Raw genomic sequence first — 27,066 nt, 5'->3', positions numbered from 1 at the left:
CTTCCCGCTGTTTCACCTAAACCCAACCCCTCTTTTTCTTTGTGTAACCAGCTGTCATATCTGTTCTGTCCGCCAGGGACGTTTTCCTTTATGACATCATTTGTAATCAAGGTATGATCCATTCTGTGTATATGTAATTCTGTATGATTAGTTAGGTATTTAGTAAATAAATAATTAAACCCAATTTTGTATTGCTGATTCAACTTGTTAGCCAGGGTTCGTGAAGATAACCAAGAACTTACAACTTTCAGATGAGACTGAAATAAGGTGACGATTAATATTGACTGCTATTGAAGTAAAATATTACTAGGTCTTTAAGAGTTTATTCGGAAGATAACTGCTCTATAAATCTTATTTTGTGGTGCTCCGACTTTCTAGTTAATTACATTTACATGATTAGCTCAATCAGGTAATATTAATTACAGAGAAAGGATTTTATAAAATAGCATGTCATATCACTTAATCCGGCATAGCCAAAGACACGACACTGTTATTATATGTGTCAGAGACTGAGTATTTACCATAATACAGTACTTAGTCCTTCTGTTTTGCCTTTATGGCTCTCTGTGACTTACCAGATGTATGAAGCCTGCCGCTGTTAGCCATGTACTTATGAAGATTGAACATAAGTTCACCAGTTTTATGGAATTGCTATTGAAAACAAGAGAGCCAGACAATTTCAATTAACAATGCTAGTGTTCAACACCAAAAGACCTGCCTTGTGTGAGTTCAAAAGAAGAACACCAGTAAAGGATGCCCTTTTGATAACATAATGAATAATTGGTAACACTAACTTGAACTATTATGTCAAAACAGTGCCAAAACATTACATATCACAAAGTAGTTATTGCTGTATAAGTGTCTAATTGTGATTTTGTCTGAAGAACCTCCTTTGGGATAATGGATGATAGATAACTGGTTACAGTCTGAGCTGCTCAGCCTACAATATTATGTAACAGCAACAAAACAAAAACTTGGTAAAAATGTTTTTGGGAATAATATTTCAAAATCCTAAATGTTAAACTAATGACAAACTTGCTTTCATGGCTGTAAATTTTTCAATACAGAATCAACTGTGAATACAAATGTTCCTAAGGTATATACAGGTATCTTCCAAAATAAAGGAAACACCAACATAAAGTGTGTTAATAAGGCATTGGGCCCCTTGAACCAGAACAGCTTCAATGCACCTTAGCATAGATTCTACATCTGGAACTCTGTTGTTGGGATGCAACACCATACAGTACTTCCATGAGAATTTCCATCATTTGGTGTTTTGGTGATGGAAACCGCCATCTCAGGCACCACTCCTGAATCTCCCATAAGTGTTCAATTGGGTTGAGATCTGGTGACTGAAGAGATCTGGTTACTGAGATCTGGTGACTAAAACATGGCATATGTTTTATATCGTTTTCAGGCTCATCAAACCATTCAGTGACCCCCCTTGCCCTGTGGATGGGGTCATTGTCATCCTGGAAGAGGCCACTCCCATCAGGATAGAAATGATTCACCATAGGTTGACCACTCACAATGGCTGTGTATTTATTAACGTTAACCTTGCCCTTAAGGCAGGGTTTCCCAAACTCGGTCCTTGGGACCCCAGGGGTACACGCTTTGGTTTTTGCCCTACCACTATGCAGCTAATTGAAATAATCAACTAAGCATCAATATTTGATCATTTCAATCAGTTGTGTAGTGTTTGGAGAAATAAACTTGAGGACCGAGTTTTGAAAATGCTGCTGTAAGGGGTTGAGTGAACCATGCCAGGAGAATATACCCCACACCATAACAGAGTCGCCAGAATCCTCATTTACTCAAGCGTTTCCTTAATTTTGTCAGTTAACTGTATATTTCTAAGGTAATATTACAGTGACTTGCATTGTTCTGGCCGTTCATGTACTGTGTGTTCTGTTCTGTTCTGGCCTTACCTCCATTACAGTAAACGAGTCTGGGGATTATTCAAAAAACAATTTGGGCTATAAGCTCTTTCTGACATCTGTGCAGCACAAGCTTTAATTCTAAGCAGTGGGGTAAATTGTAGAATTCATCATGTGGCATGCTGTCCAATAGGTTTCAAAGAGCAGAAAATGTGCACAATTTGGAATTCCAATGAAAAATATCGAAATGAAATTGAATATAGGATATGTTATACATCCTAAAGAACAATACCTAACATGTTACCTTTTCAGTTTTGAAAAGTGACAAAAATGATTTACTTGTTATCACAGAAGTACAGTATAATATGGTAACTTCTTTCATTCCCCAAATATGACAGCAATAAACCAAACTGTTCCCAAGTAATCCACCCAGACTGAAAGTAGGCCAAGCTCAGCTGACTAGTTTCCAATAATTATTTTTTTTTAATTGAGAGGAGGTTCTATATTTAACAATTTGCAGTAGCTACTGTACATTAAAATGCCACACTATTAGAAGAGCCTGTGAGCGTATTGTATAATTGTAAATGTATCAATATTCATCACATAGACAGAATTACAAACATTGTCATAACATAGTGCATGCAAATGCTTTGAATACTACTAACTAGAATTAATACACACCAAATTTGACTGAAATTGAATACAGTGAAGTTGGAGAAAATAATAATGCACTTACCTTGTTTTTAATATGTTCAAAAACTGTAAGATTTCTGAGAACTGTATCAACCTTAACGCCCTTAAAAACCTCAAGCCTGTGTGAGAGAAAAGTAAAAGTAGAAGTTATTCAAAGTTAATTATTTGCATGTTATTTACATAAATCCGCCCACTGTAAATCTGGAAAAACACAGGAAACCAACATAATTGCATACCTTTGAATCCTTCATGCATTTTTAAAAGCTTCAATGGATTCATGACTACTAGAAAATGAAAGGCCTCTCAAATAAACAAAAATAGCAGTGGAAAAGCACAACCAAAATGTTGACCTTTCAAAAAACAAAACAGCCTCGACGAAGCAAGTAGCAACAACTGAAGAAAAAAAACTTACTAAAAACAACAAACTCTGCATCAAATAATCTTCTGGAGAAAATAAATACAATGCTAATATCAGGAGACCACGAAGTCACAAAGCACCGGCATAAGGACTAAAAGATCGAAAACAGCAAGAGATGAAAACCTGGATTAGTCGGACCAAAGACATGTGGACAGGCCTAGTTAGATGGGTCAACAGTCGCATTACGTCAAATAATCCCAAATTTGTTGCCATTTGTTTTTTTAAATCTGCTAAATCTGAGTACCCTTCCAAGAGTTTAAGAACAAAGGTGCACTGGTGAATTGCCAAATGCTGTCGCGTGTGTGGCCTGTGCCACACAAAACCAAACAGCCTGTGGCTAGTGCTAGTCATGCTCACCAGTACAATCTAATCATCCAACAGTTCGATGTGAAAGAATTCATTGCTTATTTTTATAGCACAAATGTTTGTTTCATTATGGCACACAACAGAATGTCAATCCCACAATCCCCTGGGTTAACTAAGTGTACTACAACACATGTACAGTAGATGTAGACCTAGTCTATTGTCAATGTTGTGTCACCTAGAATATCATTTGTTTAAAAAAATGACAATATTGTATTTTCCTCCATTTTCAATGATTATTGTCCATAATTTCCTAAATTATAAAATCAGATTATGTTACTGATAATACCATTTTTTCAATCGCTTTTTTACAAGTATGTGGTAACCACTTATGTGGTAAATCCACATTGCAATCAATACATGTTCATATAGAAAACGTGCTTTCACAATGCAATGCTCACATTACTTTTGATATGACTGCCTTCTCATTTATTAAAATACAATTTACTCATACTTAATCCATTTTCTCTAAATTGATAATCCCTTACCCGTTTGGTAAACCTATAGATTTTAAACTGTTTTGTCTGCTATATACATATGTGGACACCTACAGAACTAAAATGTATGTTTGTAAAGTATAAAGTAGGATATATACGGCAATGTACTATTATGGTTTTAAATCTGATATTGACAGGAACAGAAATATACTGCATGTAACAAAAACATCCCTTATACAGTAAGCATCCCTTATCCCTTATATATATAATTATGGATAAAGTGACTAGGCAACAGGGTAGATAATAAGCAGTAGAAGCAGCGTATGTAATGAGTCAAAAGATTTAGTGCAAAAAAGGGTCAATGCAGATAGTTAAACGGTTAACCACTAGCTACCTGGACTAACTATTTAGATGTCTTATGGCTTGGGGGTAGAAGCTGTGGTCCTTTTCAGAGTTGGTGCATAGGTACCACTTGCCATGAGGTAGCAGAGAGAACAGTCTATGACTTGGGTGGTTGGAGTCTTTGACAAATTTTAGAGCCTTTCTCTGACACCGCCTGGTATAGAGGTCCTGGATGGCAGGGAGCTTGGCCCCAGCAACTTGTATGCCAAGCAGTTGCCATACCAAGCGGTAAAGCGGTAAGCGGTGTTGTCGTGCCCCCTTCCGGACTGTGTTGGTGTGTGTGGACCATGATAATTCCTTAGGTGATGTGGACACCGAGGAACTTGAAGCTCTCGACCTGCTCCACTATAGCCCAGTTGATGTGGGTGTGCTCTGCCCTCTGTTTCCTGTAGTCCATGATCAGCTCCCTTGTCTTGCTGATGATGAGGGAGAGGTTGTTACCCTGGCACCACGCTGCCAGGTCTCTGACCACCTCCCTGTACGCTGTCTCATCATCATCTGTGATTAGGCCTACCACCGTCATGTCATCGGCAAATTGAATGATTGTGTTAGAGTCATGCGTGGCCAAGCAATTGTTGGTGAACAGGGTGTACAGGCGGGTACTACGCACGCAACCCTGAGGGGCCCCCGTGTTGAAGGTCAGCGTGGCGGAAGTGTTGCTGCCTATCCTCACCAGCTGGCGGCTCATCAGAAAGTCCAGGATCCAGTTGCAGAGGAAGGTGTTTAATCTCAGGTTCCTGTGCTGAACGCTGAGCTGTAGTCAATGAACAGCATTCTTCATCTTTTTCGGTGGGGTTTAACTGCTGTTGGCATCCAATATGTTGCATTACCGCACCCAACTGGACTATAGTATAAATCCATTATACATTGTGACACAAAATGGGAAAAGGAAAACACCCTTACAACTAATCCTACATAAAAACCCACGACTTTGACCCTATCTGCTCCTGCACCATGCCAACGGCCTGGGAGGATGGGACCCCACACCTCAACACACCCTGTAACTCTAATGAAGTCAAATCTTGTATACGCAAATACTTCTCTGCAGCTGCCACATCTATTTTTTGTGTGATTTGCATGCCATTTCTGCTGTACAGTTGATAACCATTGCTATGAACCCTAAGAAGCCAACCTTACTGAAGCATATATCACTCGTTGGCCAAACCTCTGTGCTGGCACAGATCTACTACTCCAAAAGGTATTTATAAAGCCTTTTTTTACATCAGCCAATATCGCAAAGTGCTATACAGAAACTCAGCCTAAAACACTAAACAAAAAGCAGTGCAGATGGATAAAGTTGTGTCAACTTAATCCATCCTCCTCCACTTTCCTCGGTCTCAACACACGACACCGGCACTACTCTGACTCTGGTCCCCTCAACCTACCTCTTTTGTACCGGACACATCCAATCCCCAGCATCGTGGGCCCTCCTACAGTTGACACTCAACTTTATCCACCAAGACTACACAATCCTCCTGCACACGTCCCATATCTTGGAATCTCGCTCCTACACACTGCTGCAACATGACCACAAACATTTAATGAACAGCATTCTCACATAGTTGTTCTTCTTATCCAGGTGGGAGAGGGCAGTGTGGAGTGCAATAGAGATTGAGTCATCTGTGGATCTGTTGAGGCGATATGCGAATTGGAGTCGGTCCAGGGTGTCTGGGATGATGGTGTTGATGTGAGCCATGACCAGCCGTTCAAAGCCTTTCATGGCTACAGATGTGTGTGCTACGGGCGATAGTCATTTAGATAGGTTACGCATATTGTTTTTATGCAGATTTTACAATACTCGCATGAAAATCTGTCGCCAAGTGTATGGAAACCTAGCTAATGAGCTACATTTTTTTTTATACATCTCCCATTTGGCATTTCTCATGATGTGGTTTACAGCAGCACTGATGGCTGTATTGACATGACAACTGCATCAGAGTTTAGAACAATCCTTCCTCCCATTTTGTTCCATGCTGACTGAAGACCTAGCTAGCGAGTAACTAGCTAACACTAAACACAGCTATATAAACCATGCCCCTCTTCAAACACGCCTTCTCTGATGTTGGTTACAAGGCGATACTAGAACAAATTAAGTAAGAGAATATCATGTTTTTTTGTTGTTTTGGCCACTCCAATACCTTGACTTTGTTGTCCTTAAGGCATTTCACCACATTTTTGGAAGTATGCTTGGGGTCATTGTCCATTTGGAAGACCCATTTGCAACCAAGCTTAAACTTCCTGATTGATGTCTTTAGATGTTGCATCAATATATCTACATTATTTTCCCTCCCTCATGTTGCCATCTATTTTGTGCAGTGCACCAGTCCCTCCTGCAGCAAAGCACCCCCACAACATGATGCTGCCACCCCCGTGCTTCACGTTTGGGATGGTGTTCTTCGGCTTGCAAGCCTCCCCCTTTTTCCTCCAAACATATCAATGGTCATTATGGCCAAACAGTTCTATTACAAAAAGTACGATATTTGTACCCATGTGCAGTTGCAAACCGTAGTCTGGCTTTTTTATGGTGGTTTTTGGAGCCGTGGCTTCTTCCTTGCTGAGTGGCCTTTCAGGTTATGTCGATATAGGACTCTTTACTGTGGATATAAATACTTTTGTACCTGTTTCCGCCAGCATCTTCACAAGGTCCTTTGCTGTTGTTCTGGGATTTATTTGCACTTTTTGCACCAAAGTACGTTAATCTCTAGAAGACAGAACGTGTTTCCTTCCTGAGCAGTATGATGGCTGAGTGGTCCCATGGTGTTTATATGTGTGTACTATTGTTTGTACAGATGAACGTGGTAACTTCAGGCATTTGGAAATTGCTCCCAAGGATGAACCAGACTTGTGGCGGTCTACAATTCTTAGCTGATTTCTTTTGATTTTCCCATGATGTAAAGCAAAGAGGCACAGAGTTTGAAGGAATTTTCCAAACTGTTTAAATGCACAGTCAACTTAGTGAATGTAAACTTCTGACCCACTGGAATTGTGATACAGTGAATTATAAATGAAATAATCTGTCTGTAAACAATTGTTGGAAAAATTACTTGTGTCATGCACCAGGTAGATGTCCTAACTGACTTGCCAAAACTATAGTTTGTTATCAAGAAATTTGTGGAGTGGTTGAAAAACGAGTTCTAATGACTCCAACCTAAGTGTAAGTAAACTTCTGACTTCAACTGTATGCATACATAGACATTCATACATATACATACTTTTTTTAGAATATACCTTTATTATTCCCTGCAAATCCTACCACCCCTCCCCCAATTGGAGTAAATTAATGAACAATAACACTTAGGCTTAAGCACTTAGGCACTCCCTTCAGTTTATACATATTATACACATTTTACAGACACAGTCTATTTTACAATCGTTATATTTTGTTTGCTTTAGTCCTTCTATTTCTGATGTCCATCCAGTTTGATTTCTATTTGTAACTGTGCTATTTCACAACATTTCTGAACCTGTCACGCCATGACCGTAGATTGCTTTGTATGTTTCCATTTTTTTGTGGGGTCAGGGTGTGATGTGGGTGGGCATTCTATGTTTGTATGTCTAGGTTTTGTATTTCTATGTTTTGGCCGGGTATGGTTCTCAATCAGGGACAGCTGTCTTTCGTTGTCTCTGATTGAGAACCATACTTAGGTAGCCTGTTTTCCCACTGTTAGTTGTGGGTAGTTATTTTCTGTTTAGTGTTTGCTGCACCTGTCAGAACTGTTTCGGCCAATCTTTTGTTATTTTGTATTCAGTGTTCAGTCAATAAATAATATGAACACGTACCACGCTGCACCTTGGTCTACACCTTCTTCTAATGAATGCCGTTACAGAACCTATATGCATTTTACAGAAACCGTATGTTTTACATTGGTTATCTTGTTATTAGTCCCAACCTTCAGCTCCATTCAACCACTCCCTTCTATCTCTTATCACCATCCATTTTGGATTTCTGTTTGCCATACATTTTTAAACTGTGCTGTGATGCTTCATAAAATTACTGAACCTTTCTATTCTCATAGCTTTGACAGATTGTAAATTAAAGATAAACATTTTTGCTAAAATAATTATTGATTGATTGATTGACTATGACTTTTCAAATCACCCAGTATTGCTATCTGCAGCGTTAGTTCTAGGCAAATGTTACAATTCTTCAGCCATTCCTGGACCTGTGACAAAAAAGAGGTACATATGGACAGTAACAAAAAAAATGATCTAATGACTGCCTCCTCACAGCAAAATCTGCAGATCTGGGAAGATTGTATCGCATTTATATAAAATTATATTGGTTGAAAGAATTGTGAATAATAACTTAAATTGAAAAAAGTTTTGAATCCGTTTTGCGTGTCAATTCATAAACCATGTGCCATGGAATAGGTACATCAAAAATCTCTTCCCAACTATTTTGCAATTTATATGGCACAGCTGTCAATTTTTTTGTCCTTAAATTAAATTGGTATTTGTTTTTATTTATTACAATTTTATTTAACCATTTATGTTTAATGCATGGCCCGACAGACAAGTTCCTTACTTTTTCCCCGTTCTACTTGCCTCTTCCATTTTTGTGGTAATGCTGCAATTAGTTGGTTGTAATTTTGGGTAGAGCAGACATTTCCATATGTCTGTGTTAGCTGCATGTGTGACATAACTCCACGAGTCCAATTTATGATATAATTGACAAAAATTACACCTTTTTGAAACCTTTCATCAAAAAATATGTTTTTTTTATCAATTAGTATACTTGAGTTTAACCACAATATTTGTTGTATTATTTGTTCTGTCTTTTCAGGTGGATTAAACTGAAATTGCAACCAACTTTCTAAGGCTTTAAAAAATAATAATGATATTTTGGAGATGATTTCATTTTCAAACAACCGAAAGTGAGCAGTTGTAATCTGAATAAAGGTTATTCTTGAACATGTGGTGAGACATTCCTACCAATTTACTACAGAACCATTTAGGATTTAAGTATAACTTTTGTATGACTGCTGCCTTTAGTGAGAGGTATAATGTTTTAATATTTAATCATTTCTGCCCTCTGAATTCATATTCGTTATATAAATAGGCCCTTTTAATTTTGTCTGGCTTGCCATTCCAAATAAAATAGAATATTTTTTTATTCACATAATTTAAAAAGCAGGTCACTAGGTGTATGCAAAACCATAAGCAAATAGGTCAACTGTGATATTACTAAAGAGTTAATCAGGGTGATTTTTCCACAAATAGGCAGGTATTTTCCTTTCCATGGTAACAAGATCTTATATATTTTTGCTAACATTCTATAAAAAATGTATTGGAATGAGATCATTTCTTTCTTTCGAGATTTGTATACCGAGTATGTCCACATGCCCGTCAGACCTTTTTTTTTGGTCAACTACACAGTAACATAAAAGTTGCATTTTTTTGTGATCCAATAAGTAATTCAGTACATTTATCATAATTTGGTTTTAATAGATCCTCTATGAGGCTGTGGAGGGATTCTAATTGTGGTTGAAAAAAAACATGAATCATCAGCGTACAATGACACCACGGATTTTGACAGCTAACATCTCGATGGCAATAATAAATAGATATGCCAATAGTGGACAACCTTGTTTTACTCCTCTTGACAGTATAAAACCTTCTGATATGTAGCTATTATTTACTATTTTAGACCTAGGGTTACAATAATAACTTTAACCCATTTTATAAGAGGCTCTAAAAAATTGAAATATTCAAGGCATTTTATATAAACTACAGTCGTACTTTATCAAAAGCCTTTTCAAAATCAGCTATGAAAACCAGGCTTGGTGTCCCCAATATTTCATAGTATTCCATTGTTTCCAGTACTTGTCTTATATTATCTCCAATGTATCGTCCATGTAAAAAAACCTGTCTGATTAGGATGAATAATATCTGACAATATTTTTTCAATTCTATGCACAATGCATTTAGCTAGAATTTTTGCATCCCAACACTGAAGTGTAAGAGGCCTCCAATTATTTAAACTGGATCTTTATATATACACACCACTTTGATCCTGTTTCAGTAATAATGAAATCCGACCGTCTTGTGTGTCCGATAATCTACCGTTCATATAGGAGTGGTTAAAACATGCTAATAATGGTCCTCTGACTATATATTTTTTTAAAGTATACTTCTAATGGTATGCCATCCAGCCCTGGAGTTTCCCAACCTTAAAGGCTTTAATTGTGTTATTATTTTTTATTTCACCTTTATTTAACCAGGTAGGCCAGTTGAGAAGAAGTTCTCATTTACAACTGCGACCTGGCCAAGATAAAGCAAAGCAGTGTGACAAAACAACAACACAGAGAGATACACATGGGATAAACAAACATACAGTCAAAAACACAATAGAAAAATTGGTATAGTGTGTGCAAATGAATAAGGAGGTAAGGCAATAAATAGGCCAATAGTGGTGAAGTAATTACAATTTAGCAATTACACTGGAGAGATATATGTGCAGATGAGGATGTGCAAGTAGAAAGACTGGTGTGAAAAAGAGCAGAAAAACAAAAACAAATATGGGGATGAAGTAGGTAGTTGGTTGGATGGGCTATGTACAGCTGCAGCGATCGGTAAGCTGTTCTGCCAGCTGACACTTAAAGTTAGTGAGGGAGATATAGGTCTCCAACTTCAGTGATTTTTGCAATTCGTTCCAGTCATTGGCAGCAGAGAACTGGAAGGAAAGGCGGCGGAAGTAGGTGTTGGCTTTGGGGATGACCAGTGAAATATACCTGCTGGAGCGCGTGTTACGGGTGGGTGTTGTCTCTGGTGACAAGTGAGCTGATATAAGGCGGAAATTTACCGTGCAAAGACTTATAGATGACCTGGAGCCAGTGGGTTTGGCGACGAATATGTAGCGAGAACCAGCCAACGAGAGCATACAGGTCGCAGTGGTGGGTAGTATATCGGACTTTGGTGAAAAAACGGATGGCACTGTGGTAGACTACATCCAATTTGCTAAGTAGAGTGTTGGAGGCTATTTTGTAAATGACATCGCCGAAGTCAAGGATTGGTAGGATAATCAGTTTTACGTGGGTAAGTTTGGCAGCATGAGTGAAGGAAATAAGGAAGGAAATAAGAAGCCGATTCCAGATTTAACTTTGGATTGGAGATGCTTAATGTGAGTCTGGAAGGAGAGTTTACAGTCTAGCCAGACACCTAGGTATTTGTAGTTGTCCACATATTCTATGTCAGAACCGTCCAGAGTAGTGAAGCTAGTCGGGTGGGCGTGTGCGGGCAGCTATCGGTTGAAGAGCATGCATTTCATTTTACTAGCATTTAGGAGCAGTTGGAGGCCACGGAAGGAGTAGTGTATGGCATTGAAGCGCGTTTGGAGGTTTGTTAACACAGTGTCCAAAGAAGGGACAGAAGTATACAGAATGGTGTCGTCTGCGTAGAGGTGGATCAGAGAATCACCAGCGGCAAGAGCGACATCATTGATATATACAGAGAAAATAGTCTGCCCGGGAATTGAACCCTGTGGCACCCCCATAGAAACTGCCAGAGGTCCGGACAACAGGCCCTCCGATTTGACACACTGAACTCTATCTGATACTGTAAGTAGTTAGTGAACCAGGCGAGGCACTCATTAGAGAAACCAAGGCTATTGAGTCTGCCGATAAGAATACGGTGATTGACAGAGTTGAAAGCCTTGGCCAGGTTGATGAAGACGGCTGCACAGTACTGTATTTTATCGATGGCGGTTATGATATTGTTTAGGACCTTGAGCGTGGCTGAGGTGCACACGTGACCAGCTTGGAAACCAGATTGCATAGCGGAGAAGGTACAGTGGGATTCGAAATGGTCGGTAATCTGTTTGTTCACTTGGCTTTCGAAGACTTTAGAAAGGCAGGGCAGGATGGATATACGTCTGTCACAGTTTGGGTCTAGACTGTCTCCCCCTTTGAAGAGGTGGATGACTGCGGCCGCTTTCCAATCTTTAGGAATCTCAGACGATACGAAAGAGAGGTTGAATAGACTAGTAACAGGGGTTGCAACAATGGCGGCAGATCATTTTAGGAAGAGAGGGTCCAGATTGTCTAGCCCAGGTGATTTATAGGGATCCAGATTTTGCTGCTCTTTCAGAACACCTGCTATCTGGATTTGGGTGATGGAGAAGCAGGGGGGGGGGGGGGGGGGGGCTTGGGCCATTTGCTGTCGGGGCTGCAGAGCTGTTGGCCGGGGTTGGGGTAGCCAGGTGGAAAGCATGGCCAGCCGTAAAGAAATGCTTATTGAAATTCTCGATTATCGTGGATTTATCAGTGGTGACAGTGTTTCCTAGTCTCAGTGCAGTGGGAAGCTGGGAGGAGGTGCTCTTGTTCTCCATGGACTTTACAGTGTCCCAAAACCTTTTGGAATTAGTGCTGCAGGATGAAAATTTCTGTTTGAAAAGAAAATTGCCGTTGCTTTCCTAACTGACTGTGTGTATTGGTTCCTGACTTCCCTGAAAAGTTGCATATCGCAGGAGGTATTCGATGCTAGTGCTGGTTCGATGCTAGTGCTGGTATTCGATGCTAGTGTTTTTGTGCTGGTCAAGGGTTCTGGAGTGAACCAAAGGGTATATCTGTTCTTAGTTCTACATTTTTTTTGAGAGGGGCATGCTTATTCAAGAGGGAGAGGAAAGCACTCTAAAGAACATCTTGACATCCTCTACTTACGGGATGAGTGTGTGTGTGTGTAGGAAAGTAAAGAAATAAAACAACAGTAAAAAGACATTTGAAAAAAGAGTAGCAAGGCTATATACAGACACCTGTTAGTCAGGCATATTGACGCAGTATGTACATGTAGGTATCGTTAAAGTGACTATGCATATATGATGAACAGAGAGTAGCAGAAGCGTAAAAAGAGGTGTTGGTGGGGGGTAGGACGCAATGCAGATAGTCCGGTTAGCCAATGTGCGGGAGCACTGGTTGGTCAGGCCAATTTAGATAGTATGTACATGAATGTATAGTTAAAGTGACTACGCATATAAGATAAACAGAGAGTAGCAGCAGCGTAAAAGAGGGGTTGGGGACACACACAATGCAAATAGTCCGGGTAACCATTTGGTTACCTGTTCAGGAGTCTTATGGCTTGGGGGTAAAAACTGTTGAGAAGCCTTTCTGTCCTAGACTTGGCACTCCGGTACCGCTTGCCATGCGGTAGTAGAGAGAAGAGTCTATGACGGGTGGCTGGGGTCTGACAATTTTTAGGGCCTTCCTCTGACACTGCGTGGCGTAGAGGTCCTGGGTGGCAGGCAGCTTTGCCCCAAAGTGATGTACTGGGCTGTACGCACTACCCTCTGAAGTGCCTTAGGAAGTGTTTTAGGGAGTGTTTGACAGTGATGAAGGGTGGTCGTTTGACCGCGGACCCATAACGAATGCAAGCAATAAGGCAGTGATCGCTGAGATCATGGTTGAAAACAGCATAGGTGTATTTAGAGGGTAAGTTGGTCAGGATGATATCTATGAGGGTGCCAATGTTTACGGATGTGGGGTTGTACCTGGTAGGTTCCATGATAATTTATGTGAGATTGAGGGCATCTATCTTAGATTGTAGGACGGCCGGGGTGTAAGCATATCCCAATTTAGGTCACCTAGCAGTACGCACTCTGGCGATAGATGGGGGGGCAATCAATTCACATATGGTGTCCAGGGCACAGCTGGGAGCTGAGGGGGGTCTATAACAAGCGGCAACAGTGAGGGACTTATTTCTGGAGAAATGGATCTTTAAAAGTAGAAGCTCGAACTGTTTGAGCATAGACCTGGATAGTATGACAGATTTCTGCAGGCTGTCTCTACAGTAGATTGCAATACTCTGTACAGTTTTTATTGCTATTGAACTGTAATGTTAGTCCTTCAATTTCTTTTGTTAATATGGACTCTTTTGATCTAAATTGCTTTTGTTTTATAGATGAGTACTGAATTGCATTGCCTCTAAAGGCACATTTAAAAGTGTCCCATACAATAAGGGGATCTGCTGTACCTATGTTATGTCGGAAAAAGTCAGTTATAAATTCTTCTGTTCTAGTCATAAACAAGTTATCATCCAGTAGGCTTTGATTACATTTCCAATATGCTCACCCATATGGAAATTCTGTGAGTGTAATATATATGCCAATGATGTGAAGATCTGACCGCATTCTGTCCCCTATCAACAGTTATTTTAACTTTTGGTGCCAGAGAGAATGACATAAGAAAGTAATCAAGACGACCAGCTTGATTAAGCCTCCGCCATGTGTATCTCACTAGGTCCGGGAATTTAAGCCTCTATCTATCCACTAATTCCAATATATCCATGACATTCATGATTTCCTTAAGTGCCTGAGGGTGATAGTTTGTAGTGTGATTTCCTTTATGGTCCATAGAGGTATTTAAAACTGTATTAAAATCCCACACCATAATAATAGAGTCTAGTGTTGCTTGTAGAGTTGATACATTGTTGTATATATTTTCAAAGATGCTTGGATCATTATTATTTGGACCATAGAGATTAAAAAGCCATATATGTTTATTGTCTAATAAAATATTTAAAATAATCCATCTACCTTGATGATCTGTTTGGACAATTTGCACATTTGGTACAAAATTACTGTTAATCAATATTGTCACCCCTTTTGAAATTCTTTGCCCATGGGAGAAATAAATTTCGCCCCCCAGTCCTTTTTCCACAAAACGTCATCTAAAATTGTTGAAAGAGTTTCCTGTAAACAATAGATATTATATTCCTTATTTTTTAGCCAGGTAAATACTGATCGTCTTTTCATATTATCTGCTAAGTCATTACAATTATAACTGGCTATACTTATTTCACCACCATAATGAGACACAAGTTTCAATTCTATTTATCAAAATATATGTTTTTAAACGTACAATTAAAAAGTAACATGATGTTTGAGTGTCTATATAGCTGTACCATGATATTTGCATTGCTACTAGGTAAACCTCCAATTGGCCCCCACTATTCCACCTGCTAAAAGCCCTCTTCATCCCAAGTTGGGTTGTCATCCCAATGCCCAGCAGACCACCCCCGACCCCCCAGATCCATCCTTCGAAAAGAGCACACAATGCCACCCACAGAACAGAAGCAGATCAGAATATTAGGTTATCATTGGTGTATTAAAATGAGAGTTAAGGTGATGTCGCCTTGTCCCCTTAAGAATGAATCCAAGTGTTTGACATGAGGGAGGGAACCAGTAACTTTATCATCAAACTTGATCAATGTAGAAGCAACAGTCATTATTCGTACTTGGGTCATCATACTTTGATCTGGTTCCCTTCAAATAATCACGCTGTGAAAAACATGATTGACTTTTCATGACCTTTAACCTGTTTAAAGGTCTTACTCACATCGGCTACGGAGAGTGTGATCACACAGTTGTCCGGAACAGCTGGCGCTCTCATGCATGGTTCAGTGTTGCTAACCTCCAAGGGAGCATAGAAGGTATTTAGCTTGTTTGGTAGGCTCAGGACCCGCGGCTGAGTGTTATCTGTGTTATCCGTGATAGTTTGCAAGCCCGGTGTATTAGGATTCGATCTTGGTCCTGACGCTTTGCCTGTTAGCGGGATTTCTTATAAGCGTCCGGATTAGTGTCCTCCTTAAAAGCAGAAGCTCTAGCCTTTAGCTCACTGAGGATGTTGCCTGTAATCCATTGTTTCTGGTTGGGATATGTACATGTTCACAGTGGGGAATACTTCATCGAGGCACTTATTAATGGATGAATCATCGGATGAATCCCGGAACATATTCCAGTCTGTGCTAGTGAAACAGTCCTGTAGCTTAGCATCCACCAATTCCATATTGAACACGTGTATAGCCTAATGTGAAAACAGTGTAATGTCTTGTAATTTACAGAACTGTAAATTACTACATTTAAAGGGACATTTTGAAATGTTTTGCTATTGGATTAACTGGTTGTTAAAAACAACTAAATTGAGAAGATATAATGTTTTCTTCTGATGATTAAATCAATGTTCTCATGGTATTTTACAGTAAACATATATTTTGGATCAATGGTTGTATGGTGAAAGATTAATGCACAATAAAAGGTTTTGAATATAAGACTTGCTGTGCTACAAGTGTTACCAGTTTGGAGTTTTGTACTAAGAGTTTTTAAAATTCACCACATGCTTGTGAGAATAGCACCAAAGCTATGTAGAAACAAATGCCCTCAAAAGATTGACTGTGTCAATCCTAGAAAGGAACTAAAAAACATTACCGTAATGCATGATTCAAGGCCACTAAAACCTCCTACATGTACCAGCACTAGAGGTATTAACCAGGGTGTCAATGTCTCACTCTGATTTAGTCCTGGGTATATGTACTGAATATAAGTATCAAAGCATCCCAAGTAGACTGTAATATAATTTCTTACAGCAATTTCTACTCTAAAGTACTTGTAGACTCTAAAGCATATCTTCTCTTGAAATGAGTAAATAATCCTAAATAATCTTTAGCTAAACTGCAGCTCCAAGAGTCAACAATAAAGTGAAATTCATCTCCATAGACGTGCAGTAAAGCATGCCTTTGGTAACAAAAATGTTACTGTAAATCAAATATCTATAATCTATAAATACAATATATAAATCATTCAGCGTCTCACTTCCTCCACACAAATTTTTATATTGATGTTACAGAAGCTTCGTCCAGATGGCAACACAATGCACAACACAAACCCTGGACCTGAGCTCTCTCTTTCCAGCTGACACGATAGCCGCCAGTGGAATTTGGCCCAGGCACAGACAGCCAGTCTCTGGGTTTACATTAGATCCTATCTATTATTTCCTACATCGGCTAGCAACGTCTTAAGTTCTTACCCCAGTAAGAGATTAAATGAAAACAGGAAGTCAAGGTGTGATACAGGTTGTCCCGGTCCTCTTTCTCCACGGCCTGCTGTCGCTGGCCCATCTTGACCCTGTAGCCATTCTGAAAGAGCTCCCCGCAAGACTTCTTACGTCTCCACGTGTTCTGAAACGTCTCAGAGCGCGTGCCCCCTTCGGGCCCTCTGTACACTAACATCTTAGTCGGAATCATGATGTCTGTCTTCCAAGACTGACAAATACCTTTGGCTAAATGACGGGCAAGTCGGCAAAAGCTTCTCGAAATCAAAAGTAAGTTGCCCAGCTGTTGCTTCTTGTCAGTCGGTGTCCAAACAGCTCAGTTCAAGGCTTCACAACATCCATTGGAACAACGTTTTCCAATTCCTTACAACAGCTTACCCTATCTAACCACTGCTTCTTTCCCCTTCCTTTATCACACAGCAAATCAATCAAAGGCTCTCAGTGTCCATCTTGGACAGCAGAGAAAAGACGAGCAGGTGGGCTCAACATGTCTGTGTCCAGCAGGAAGAGATTTAGGTGTGTTGGGATCAGATTTACCACAGACACTCATACTGTAGCATCCTCGTTGTGATCATCATTGGTGTACGGCAAGCTTAAAGCAAGCCCCTCTTCTGATCCATCAGAATATTACACTATAAGCTCCTTTAGGATTCGGCCAACCCAGAGAAAGACAGAGGGCAGACAGACGGTGAGGCAAGTATGTCCTATTACTACCAGACGATGTACAGTACATCTCATCAGACTGCAGATAGTCTATAGGATGGCCACATTCTGTCATAGACAGTCATTGAAGGGTAGAATGAATTTTAACTCCTCAAAACTGTCACCAGAAAGAAAGTGATGTGGAGTGCCGAGTCAAGCTCTGGGTATACAGTGGCATCTCTCCTATTTTGTTGCCTTACAACCTGGAATTAAAATTGATTTTGGGGGGGGGTTGTATATCATTTCATTTACACAACATGCCTACCACTTTGCTGATGCAAAATATGTTTTGTTGTGAAACAAACAAGAAACAAGACAAAAAAACAGAAAACTTGAGCATGCAAAATTATTCAACCCCCCCCCCCCCCAAAGTCAATACTTTGTAGAGCCACCATCTGCAGAAATTACAACTGCAACTCTCTTGGGGTATGTCTCTATAAGCTTGGCACATCTAGCCACTGGGACTTTTGCCCATTCTTCAAGGCAAAACTGCTCCAGCTCCTTCAAGTTGGATGGGTTCCACTGGTGTACAGCAATATTTAAGTCATGCCACAGATTCTCAATTGGATTGAGGTCTGGGCTTTGACTAGGCCATTCCAAGACATTTAAATGTTTCCCCTTAAACCACCCGAGTGTTGCTTTAGCAGTATGCTTAGGGTCATTGTCCTGCTGGAAGGTGAACCTCCGTCCCAGTCTCAAAGCTCTGGAAAACAGAAACAGGTTTCCCTCAAGAATTTCCCTGTATTTAGCATCATCCATCATTCCTTAAATTCTGACCAGTTTCCCATTCCCTGCCGATGAAAAACTACCCATAGCATGATGCTGCCACCACCACGCTTCACTGTGGGTATGGTGTTCTCGGGGTGATGAGAGGTGTTGGGTTTGCGCCAGACATAGCGTTTTTCTTGATGGCCAAAAAGCTACATCTGACCAGAGTACCTTCTTCCATATGTTTGGGGAGTCTCCCACATGCCTTTTGGCGAACACCAAACGTGTTTGCCTATTTTTTTCTTTAAGCAAGGGCTTTTTTTTCTGGCCACTCTTCTGTAAAGCCCAGCTCTGTGGAGTGTACGGCTTATTGTGGTCCTATGGACAGATACTCCAATCTCCTCTGTGGAGCTTTGCAGCTCCTTCAGGGTTATCTTTGGTCTCTTTGTTGTCTCTGATTAATGCCCTCCTTTCCTGCTCCATGAGTTCTGGTGGGCAGTCCTCTCTTGGAAGGTTGTTGTGGTGTCATATTTTTTCAATTCTTTAATAACGGATTTAAATGGTGCTCCATGGGATGTTCAAAGTTTCAGAAATATTTTTTTAGAACCCAACCCTGATCTGTACTTCTCTACAACTTTATCCCGGACCTGTTTGGAGAGCTCTTTGGTCTTCATGGTGCCGCTTGCTTAGTGGTGTTGCAGACTCTGGGGGTTTTTCAGAACAGGTGTATATATACTGAGATCATCTGACACTTAGATTGCACACAGGTGGACATTATTTTACTAATTATGTGACTTCTGAAGGTAATTGGTTGCACCAGATCTTATTTTGGGGCTTCATAGCAAAGGGGGTGAATACATATGCACGCACCACTTTTCCATTTATTTATTTTTGAAACAAGTTATTTTTTTCACTTCACCAATTTGGACCATTTTTTGTATGTCCATTACATGAAATCCAAATAAAAATCCATTTAAATGACAGGTTATAATGCAATAAAATAGGAAAAACACCAAGGGGGATGAATGCTTTTAAAAGGCACAGTATATGAGAAGCTTTAGGAATCATTAATTTATTTTTCTCTGGATTTAGTGAAAGAACAATGATCCTGAATTAATCACAACTGCTGTACAAAAACTGACTGCTACCTACTGTACATTCAAGCAGAATTTTTTACATTCCACATAGCACCTCAAAGCAGGAAAGGGCAGCAACGCTACTGTACAACAGATGGAAAAGCATTACATTCTATTGATGGAAAGCTTACATAATAGTTAATCTATTCATTCAGTATATCAATTGAGGTACACTTGCTATTGAAAATGTGTGCAATGAAAGTCATTTCAAAACATTCAGATGTTCAGTGAAATCCCAATGTCCAAAATCAACACAAAAGATAAAACCTTTCCAGCGAGATTACAGAATAACATTTTCAAAAAACATCTCTTATTTTCTTTCAATATCCATAAGTGCGATCATTTAAGGCTAGTATCAGTGGACAGCTTAACACTAAAAGCCTCTTTCTGTGTTTATTTGTACAGCTCGTGAGTAAAAAGCTGGAGCATTTGGAGCAGGAATTAGCTGCTATCTTATCTTTTTGGGCAATGTTCTGCTGCTCCCTGGCACTCGTCCCCGAAAATCTCTCACAAATGACTTACTAAAGCAGCAATGGAGGTTTGAATTTGAATGACAAACTGGTTTTATTTTCCATCCAAAGGTATCAAAAACCAAAACAGTTGAACTTCCAACTAAGACTTAGTCAACATGGAAACTCCACTTGCATGGTAGTTGCCAGAGTTAGCTACAGTAGTAACTTGGAGGGTAGCCTATAAGCAGTTGGCTACAGTAGTAACACTTAGGGTAGCCTATAAGCAGTTGGCTACAGTAGTAACACTTAGGGTAGCCTATAAGCAGTTAACTACAGTAGTAACTTGGAGGGAAGCCTATAAGCAGTTGGCTACAGTAGTAACACTTAGGGTAGCCTATAAGCAGTTCGCTACAGTAGTAACACTTAGGGTAGCTTATAAGCAGTTAGCTACAGTAGTAACACTTAGGGTAGCCTATAAGCAGTTAGCTACAGTAGTAACACTTAGGGTAGCCTATAAGCAGTTCGCTACAGTAGTAACACTTAGGGTAGCTTATAAGCAGTTAGCTACAGTAGTAACTTGGCATCTGTGCATGTTTACTTCCAACTAACATAACAGTCCTGAGTGCTTTCTGGGTCTTTAGTGTTTGAGTGCGTATTTGTGGATGTGTGTGTCTGTTTGTATCTATGTCAGAATGTTCAGACAGAAGATTTGGGAAAAGGCTCTTTAGTCAATGAGAGATTGAGCCTGACTAGGGATATGAGAGCGTATTCTTTCAGTGAGGGCAGTAGTGCTAAGCTCTATCCAAAGAAGTTACAGCGTGACCTGGGTTCAAATACTATTCAAAATAATATCTAATACTTTACTTGGGCTTGATTGAGTTTGCCTGGCTTAATGAACCAATAGAATAGTCCCAAAACTGCAAACCCCGCTCTTAATTCAGATATAGCATTGTCATAGCATTGCCAGGTCATCACCATCAATCTCCATCTATTTTTAAAAGCAACTGAGTGCCTTAGCATGTCTTAGTTGGATGCACATTAAGGCCCAGCAGATGGCAGTCTTTTCTTTGGATAATGGACAGCCTGTAGGGTTATCTTACCCTATGGGCCTGGTCAAAGGAAGCGCACTAACTAGGGAATATGGTATCATTTTGGATACAGAGCTTTATCTGCCTATGGCCCCTGAGGAGTATCCTACGAATTAGGTTTGAGGACTTAGCGAGGTAACTTTGTGAAACTCTGAGATCAACTCGGGATAACGAGTCATATGAATGTGGCTCACCTTATAGTCAGGTACATTTCTATGGCAACGAATCATTCAGAACTAACTTGCTCTGGGGTAGGCAAAGTCAGGGCTAACTCCATTAATCATGAATATATAAAAATAAAAAAAATGTCCTCTCACTGTCAACTGCGTTTATTTTCAGTAAACTTAACATATGTAAATATTTGTATGAACTTAACAAGATTCAACAACTGAGACATAAACTAAACAAGTTCCACAGACATGTGACGTACAGAAATGGAATAATGTGTCCCTGAACAAATGGGGGGTAAAAATCAAAAGTAACAATCAGTATCTGGTGTGGCCACCAGCTGCATTAAGTACTGCAGTGCATCTTCTCCTCATGGACTGCACCAGATTTGCCAGTTCTTGCTGTGAGACGTTACCCCACTCTTCCACCAAGGCACCTGCTATTTCCAGGAAATTTCTGGGGGGAATGGCCCTAGCCCTTATCCTCCGATCCAACAGGTCCCAGACGTACTCAATGGGATTGAGCTCCGGGCTCTTCACTGGCCATGGCAGAACACTGACATTCCTGTCTTGCAGGAAATCACGCACAGAACGAGCAGAACGGCTGGTGGCATTGTCATGCTGGAGGGTCATGTCAGGATGAGCCTGCAGGAAGGGTACCACACGAGGGAGGAGGATGTCTTCCCTGTAACGCACAGTGTTGAGATTGCCTGCAATGACAACAAGCTCAGTCCGATGATGCTGTGACACACCTCCCCAGACTATGACGGACCCTCCACCTCCAAATCGATCCCGCTCCAGAGTACAGGCCTCAGTATAACGTTCATTCCTTCGACGATAAACGTGAATCTGACCATCACCCCTGGTGAGATAAAACCGCGACTCGTCAGTGAAGAGCACTTTTTGCTAGTCCTGTCTGGTTCAGTGACTGTGGGTTTGTGCCCATAGGCGATGTTGTTGCCAGTGATGTCTGGTGAGGACCTGCCTTACAACAGGCCAGTGTGGACGTTCTGAACACTGATGGAGGGATTGTGCGTTCCTGATGTAACTTGGGCAGTTGTTGCCATCCTGTACCTGTCCTGCAGGTGTGATGTCGGATGTACCGATCCTGTGCAGGTGTTGTTACATGAGGTCTGCCACTGACTTTTGGCGAAAAAAGGTGCTGATGCATTGATAAGCACACCAAAGACGACATTAATGATAAGTAATCAAATAAGGATGGCACTTCTAAAAGTCTATTTCACACCATATCCTGCTGAATTTGCAAGATAACTTTTCTTTCTTTTCATGACAATGTGGCACTGACTTGCCATGGATTGATGTTTCAGCATTGTCTCAATGAAGAGTTCAGTGTTTGACTAGCCTCGTGCAACTTGCACACGCTGTTACAAGCCTGCTAGAGTTAGCATCAGGCAGAGGAACAATATCAACCATAATAGTACTGATTAAATGTCCCGAACAGTAATTCTGGTTCTCATGTAAAAGTGACTTTTGAGTGACTAAAACATCACCCATAAAAAAATAGGGATTATTTTTTTGCAAAAGTACTTTTTCTCTAATGTCAAACTACCAGGAAATCTGTAAAGATAGACTGAGTGGGCGGGGAGCTAGTAGGCTGAGTGGGCGGGGAGCTAGTAGACTGAGTGGGCGGGGAGCTAGTAGGCTGAGTGGGCGGGGAGCTAGTAGGCTGAGTGGTCGGGGAGCTAGTAGGCTGAGTGGGCAGGGAGCTAGTAGGCTGAGTGGGCGGGGAGCTAGTAGGCTGAGTGGGCGGGGAGCTAGTAGGCTGAGTGGGCGGGGAGCTAGTAGGCTGAGTGGGCGGGGAGCTAGTAGACTGAGTGGGCGGGGAGCTAGTAGACTGAGTGGGCGGGGAGCTAGTAGGCTGAGTGGGCGGGGAGCTAGTAGGCTGAGTGGGCGGGGAGCTAGTAGGCTGAGTGGGCGGGGAGCTAGTAGGCTGAGTGGGCGGGGAGCTAGTAGGCTGAGTGGGCGGGGAGCTAGTAGGCTGAGTGGGCGGGGAGCTAGTAGGCTGAGTGGGCGGGGAGCTAGTAGGCTGAGTGGGCGGGGAGCTAGTAGGCTGAGTGGGCGGGGAGCTAGTAGACTGAGTGGGCGGGGAGCTAGTAGGCTGAGTGGGCGGGGAGCTAGTAGGCTGAGTGGGCGGGGAGCTAGTAGGCTGAGTGGGCGGGGAGCTAGTAGGCTGAGTGGGCGGGGAGCTAGTAGGCTGAGTGGGCAGGGAGCTATTAGGCTGAGTGGGCGGGGAGCTAGTAGGCTGAGTGGGCGGGGAGCTAGTAGGCTGAGTGGGCGGGGAGCTAGTAGGCTGAGTGGGCGGTGAGCTAATACATACATTTTCCATTTGGTATGTCTCTTGATGTAATGACATGAAGACAGAGTCAGAGTTGAGTAACCCTTCCCCTCTTTTGTTCCATGCTGGCTGAAGACCTAGCTAGGCAGTAACTAGCTAACACCAGACACAGATGACGTTACCATTGTTGTATTAAAATGTGGCTTTTTGTGATAACACAAACATCTCTTAATAATCCAACCTCCATCCCGCCTCCTGAATCCAAGTGTTTGACATGGGGGAGGGGACCAGTAAATTTATGATTCAAATGTATCAATTTAGAAGCAACAGTCATTTTTCATACTTTGGTAGTCCTACTTTGATCTATTTCCACCCAAATATCATCACATTTCATGAGAAACATTTTTTAAATTGAACCTTTATTTACCTAGGAAAGTCAGTTAAGAACAAATTGTCATTTACAATGACGGCCAACAAACATGATTTTGACGGTTCGGGACCTTTAAGCCTGAGCTGGAAGATGAAGTTACCTGAAGCTGGTTAGCTTTAGAAAACCCTAAGTAGATCTATTGTATCTTGCTTCGTAGGATACCCCTCTGGTCAAAAGTAGAGCACTATAAAGATAATAGGCTGCCATTTGGGACACAGCCAGAGCTAAAGCTACAGTCAGATGCTGATCAGGACTGAGAGGAGGGGGCCGTGGTCCTGAGCTCTTATTGACAGCTAATTGACAACTGATTGACAGCTGATAAAGATAAAGCCCTAACCAACACCTGCATGTGATGAAGCAGAAAATCACCTTTATCTGTAATGTCCTATAGACCTCTCGCACTCTCCTGGAGATTAGCTACAGTCTTCTGCATCCCACATGGAAGCCTATTCCCTATATAGTGCACTGCTTTTGACCACAGCCCATGGGGAATAGGTTGTCATTTGGGACGCGGTTGTCATTTGGCACACATTCATTTAGTAGATTGATTTCTATTTTAAAGCAGTGAATCAGGCAGGCGCCACTCAACAAAAGCCTATTAAATTTAATATCCCACTCATCATGTACTTTCAATCATAGACCAATTTCAATCACTTCAATCATCATTCCAGGTACTGTGGCAAGAAAAACAAAAAAGCTTGTTCAATGACATGAAAGGTATTGAAATGAATTGTTGTATTCCATCATGGCAACTTAATACAAGACTGACAGCAGTGCAATATCACAACACTGTGAAATGTACATTGACAGGAACCAGAAACCATCACTGGTAAGTAAACAAATGATTGCTGTCAATGAACAACCAATACCACTATTACAGTCAGCCCCAACAGCTACTCCCAGCATCTGCGGATGTTGAAAAGAGGGTAGGGTCCAACATAAGCTAACCAAAGTAAAACCAGACCAAAAAGGAATCCATCAGGATCAACTAGAAAACAATGATTAAATCAACAATACATCTTAAACCACTGTAATACAACTATAATCCACTGGGGGGCGTTGCTGACCTGATCACCATCGAGGTTGAAATAGAAAACACAACTCCCACATTTGGCCAACCTGTAGGCTGTTTTGGAGGTCTGAGCAATCCAACCAGGACCAAGATTACTACATTAGTACTGGCCCATATAATAGACCATGTCCTTACCAAGCCAGCTCCTGTTGAGATAAACAGACACGAACACTGGGGGAACAGTGAAGAAGTCCACCACTGAGTTCACCTCCAGCCAGAACCACAGCTTGTCATTGGCTGCAATAAACTGAAAGGGAAAATAAACAAATTAACTACAGTACCAGTCATTCCAGGGGTTTTCTTTATTTTTACTGTATTGTACAATAATAGTGAAGACATCAAAATTCTGAAGTAACACTGATGGAATCATGTAGTAACCAAAAGTGTTAAATAAATCAAAATATATTTGAGATTCTTCAAAGTAGCCACTCTTTGTCTATTTGCACACTCTAGGCATTCTCTCAACCAGCTTCATGAGGTAGTCACCTGGAATGAATTTCAATTAACAGGTGTGCATTGGTAAAAGTAAATTTGTGGAATGTATTTTCTTCTTAATGTGTTTGACATAATCAGTTGTGTTGTGACAAGATAGGGGTCGTAAACAGAAGAAAGCCCTATTTGGTAAAAGACCAAGTCCATATTATGGCAAGAAGAGCTCAAACAAGCAAAGAGAAATGACAGTCCATCATTACTTTAAGACATGAAGGCCAGTCAATCCGGAAAATGTCAAGAACCGCCGAGTGCTATGATGAAACTGTCTTTCATGAGGACTGCCACAGGAAAGGAAGACCCAAAGTTTCCTCTGCTGCAGAGGATGGGTTCATTAGAGTTACCAGCCTCAGAAATTGCAGCTCAAATAAACTACCACCACTAAAGGACACCAATAAGAGGAAGAGATGTGCTTGGTCCAAGAAACACGAGCAATGGACAACAAGTGCTCAGCATATGTGGGAACTCCTTCAATAACCCACCAGCAGGATTGGGGTTAATTCCACAAATTCAATTCTAACTAAATTACCTCTCCCTGTAAATTTGAATTCAGACATAATTAAATTCATATTATTTCCAATGTTAGGTACATTCTAAGAATTCTATCCCCAATCCAATATTATACCCAACAATTACACAAATTCAAATTCAATTCCCCCAGGCTTTCAGGCTGGTCCTGTTACTGCTCAGACAGCCTAGCTATACTAGAAATACAGAAATACATATACATGTTTTAAGTTATTTAAAACAAATCCTGGAGAAAATGTTTTATACTAAGTGCATTAATTCCATTAACTGGGAAATGTACAAATATTTAATTCCAATTCCAATTCAATTCCAATTCAAACAGTTTAATTCCAATTCAGTTCCAATTCCATGACTTGGAGATAATTGAAACTCGAGTCAAATTCACCGTACATATTCCACTTCCTGCGTGAATTGATTCAACTCTGCCAACCATCCCCCTTTTAATGTTGACACATGACTGTTGTTTGTTCAGGGTACAAAAAGGCATTAAAGTTATGAAAGAACGACAGATGAATGCTTCCACAGTTTTAATGAGTGCGATGTTTCGACTTGAATGACTTTGTTATCGGTCTTTGTTCCATGACATGATTGAAACTTCACTAGAGTAACAACTTGTTGTGTACAAGTCTTATGTAGCCTTGTACTTTCTTTACTTACCCGTAGACCAAAGTACAAGAGGAAGAAGACGTTGAAAGCCATGTCAATCTGTAGCGTGAAGTCTTTGTAGAAGTTCTGACAGGACTCGATGGGGCTGTCAAAAACACACAGAAAACAAAAATGTTAGAAATGTCTCACTTATTGAAGATGCATTCTTCTTCCCTGATTTAAAAAAAAGGTGAAAAAATGAAGAGGAATGAAAGAACTTGAAGGTGCAAAAGTTTGTATTTTCCAATGGATGATAATATGCATAAATAGTCAAACAAGCATGTAATTGTAACATGTTGATATACCCCTGATTAACCCTTAAAGAACTGTGTGTACATTATTCTT

At 40.7% G+C, this 27,066-nt stretch overlaps 1 protein-coding gene across 5 annotated transcripts in view; it reads right to left on the bottom strand.

Moving 5' to 3' along the window:
* LOC109899946 (calcium-activated potassium channel subunit alpha-1) overlaps positions 1 to 27,066 on the bottom strand; it is a 203,328-nt gene that overhangs the window by 68,777 nt on the left and 107,485 nt on the right. For all 5 annotated transcript variants that reach the window (XM_031835376.1, XM_020495617.2, XM_031835378.1 and 2 more), the window contains exons 4-7: positions 26,734 to 26,827; positions 25,195 to 25,306; positions 2,614 to 2,689; positions 576 to 651 (exon numbers count right to left, since the gene is read on the bottom strand). In XM_031835376.1, coding sequence (XP_031691236.1) covers positions 576 to 651; positions 2,614 to 2,689; positions 25,195 to 25,306; positions 26,734 to 26,827 — 358 coding nt within the window. The remainder of the gene's footprint in view (positions 1 to 575; positions 652 to 2,613; positions 2,690 to 25,194; positions 25,307 to 26,733; positions 26,828 to 27,066) is intronic.

The sequence above is a fragment of the Oncorhynchus kisutch genome, linkage group LG11 (genome assembly GCF_002021735.2).
Source record: "Oncorhynchus kisutch isolate 150728-3 linkage group LG11, Okis_V2, whole genome shotgun sequence".
In the NCBI taxonomy this organism is placed as follows: domain Eukaryota; kingdom Metazoa; phylum Chordata; class Actinopteri; order Salmoniformes; family Salmonidae; genus Oncorhynchus; species Oncorhynchus kisutch.
Note: the sequence above shows the minus strand (reverse complement) of the source record. Positions and strands in the feature narration are given on the sequence as shown.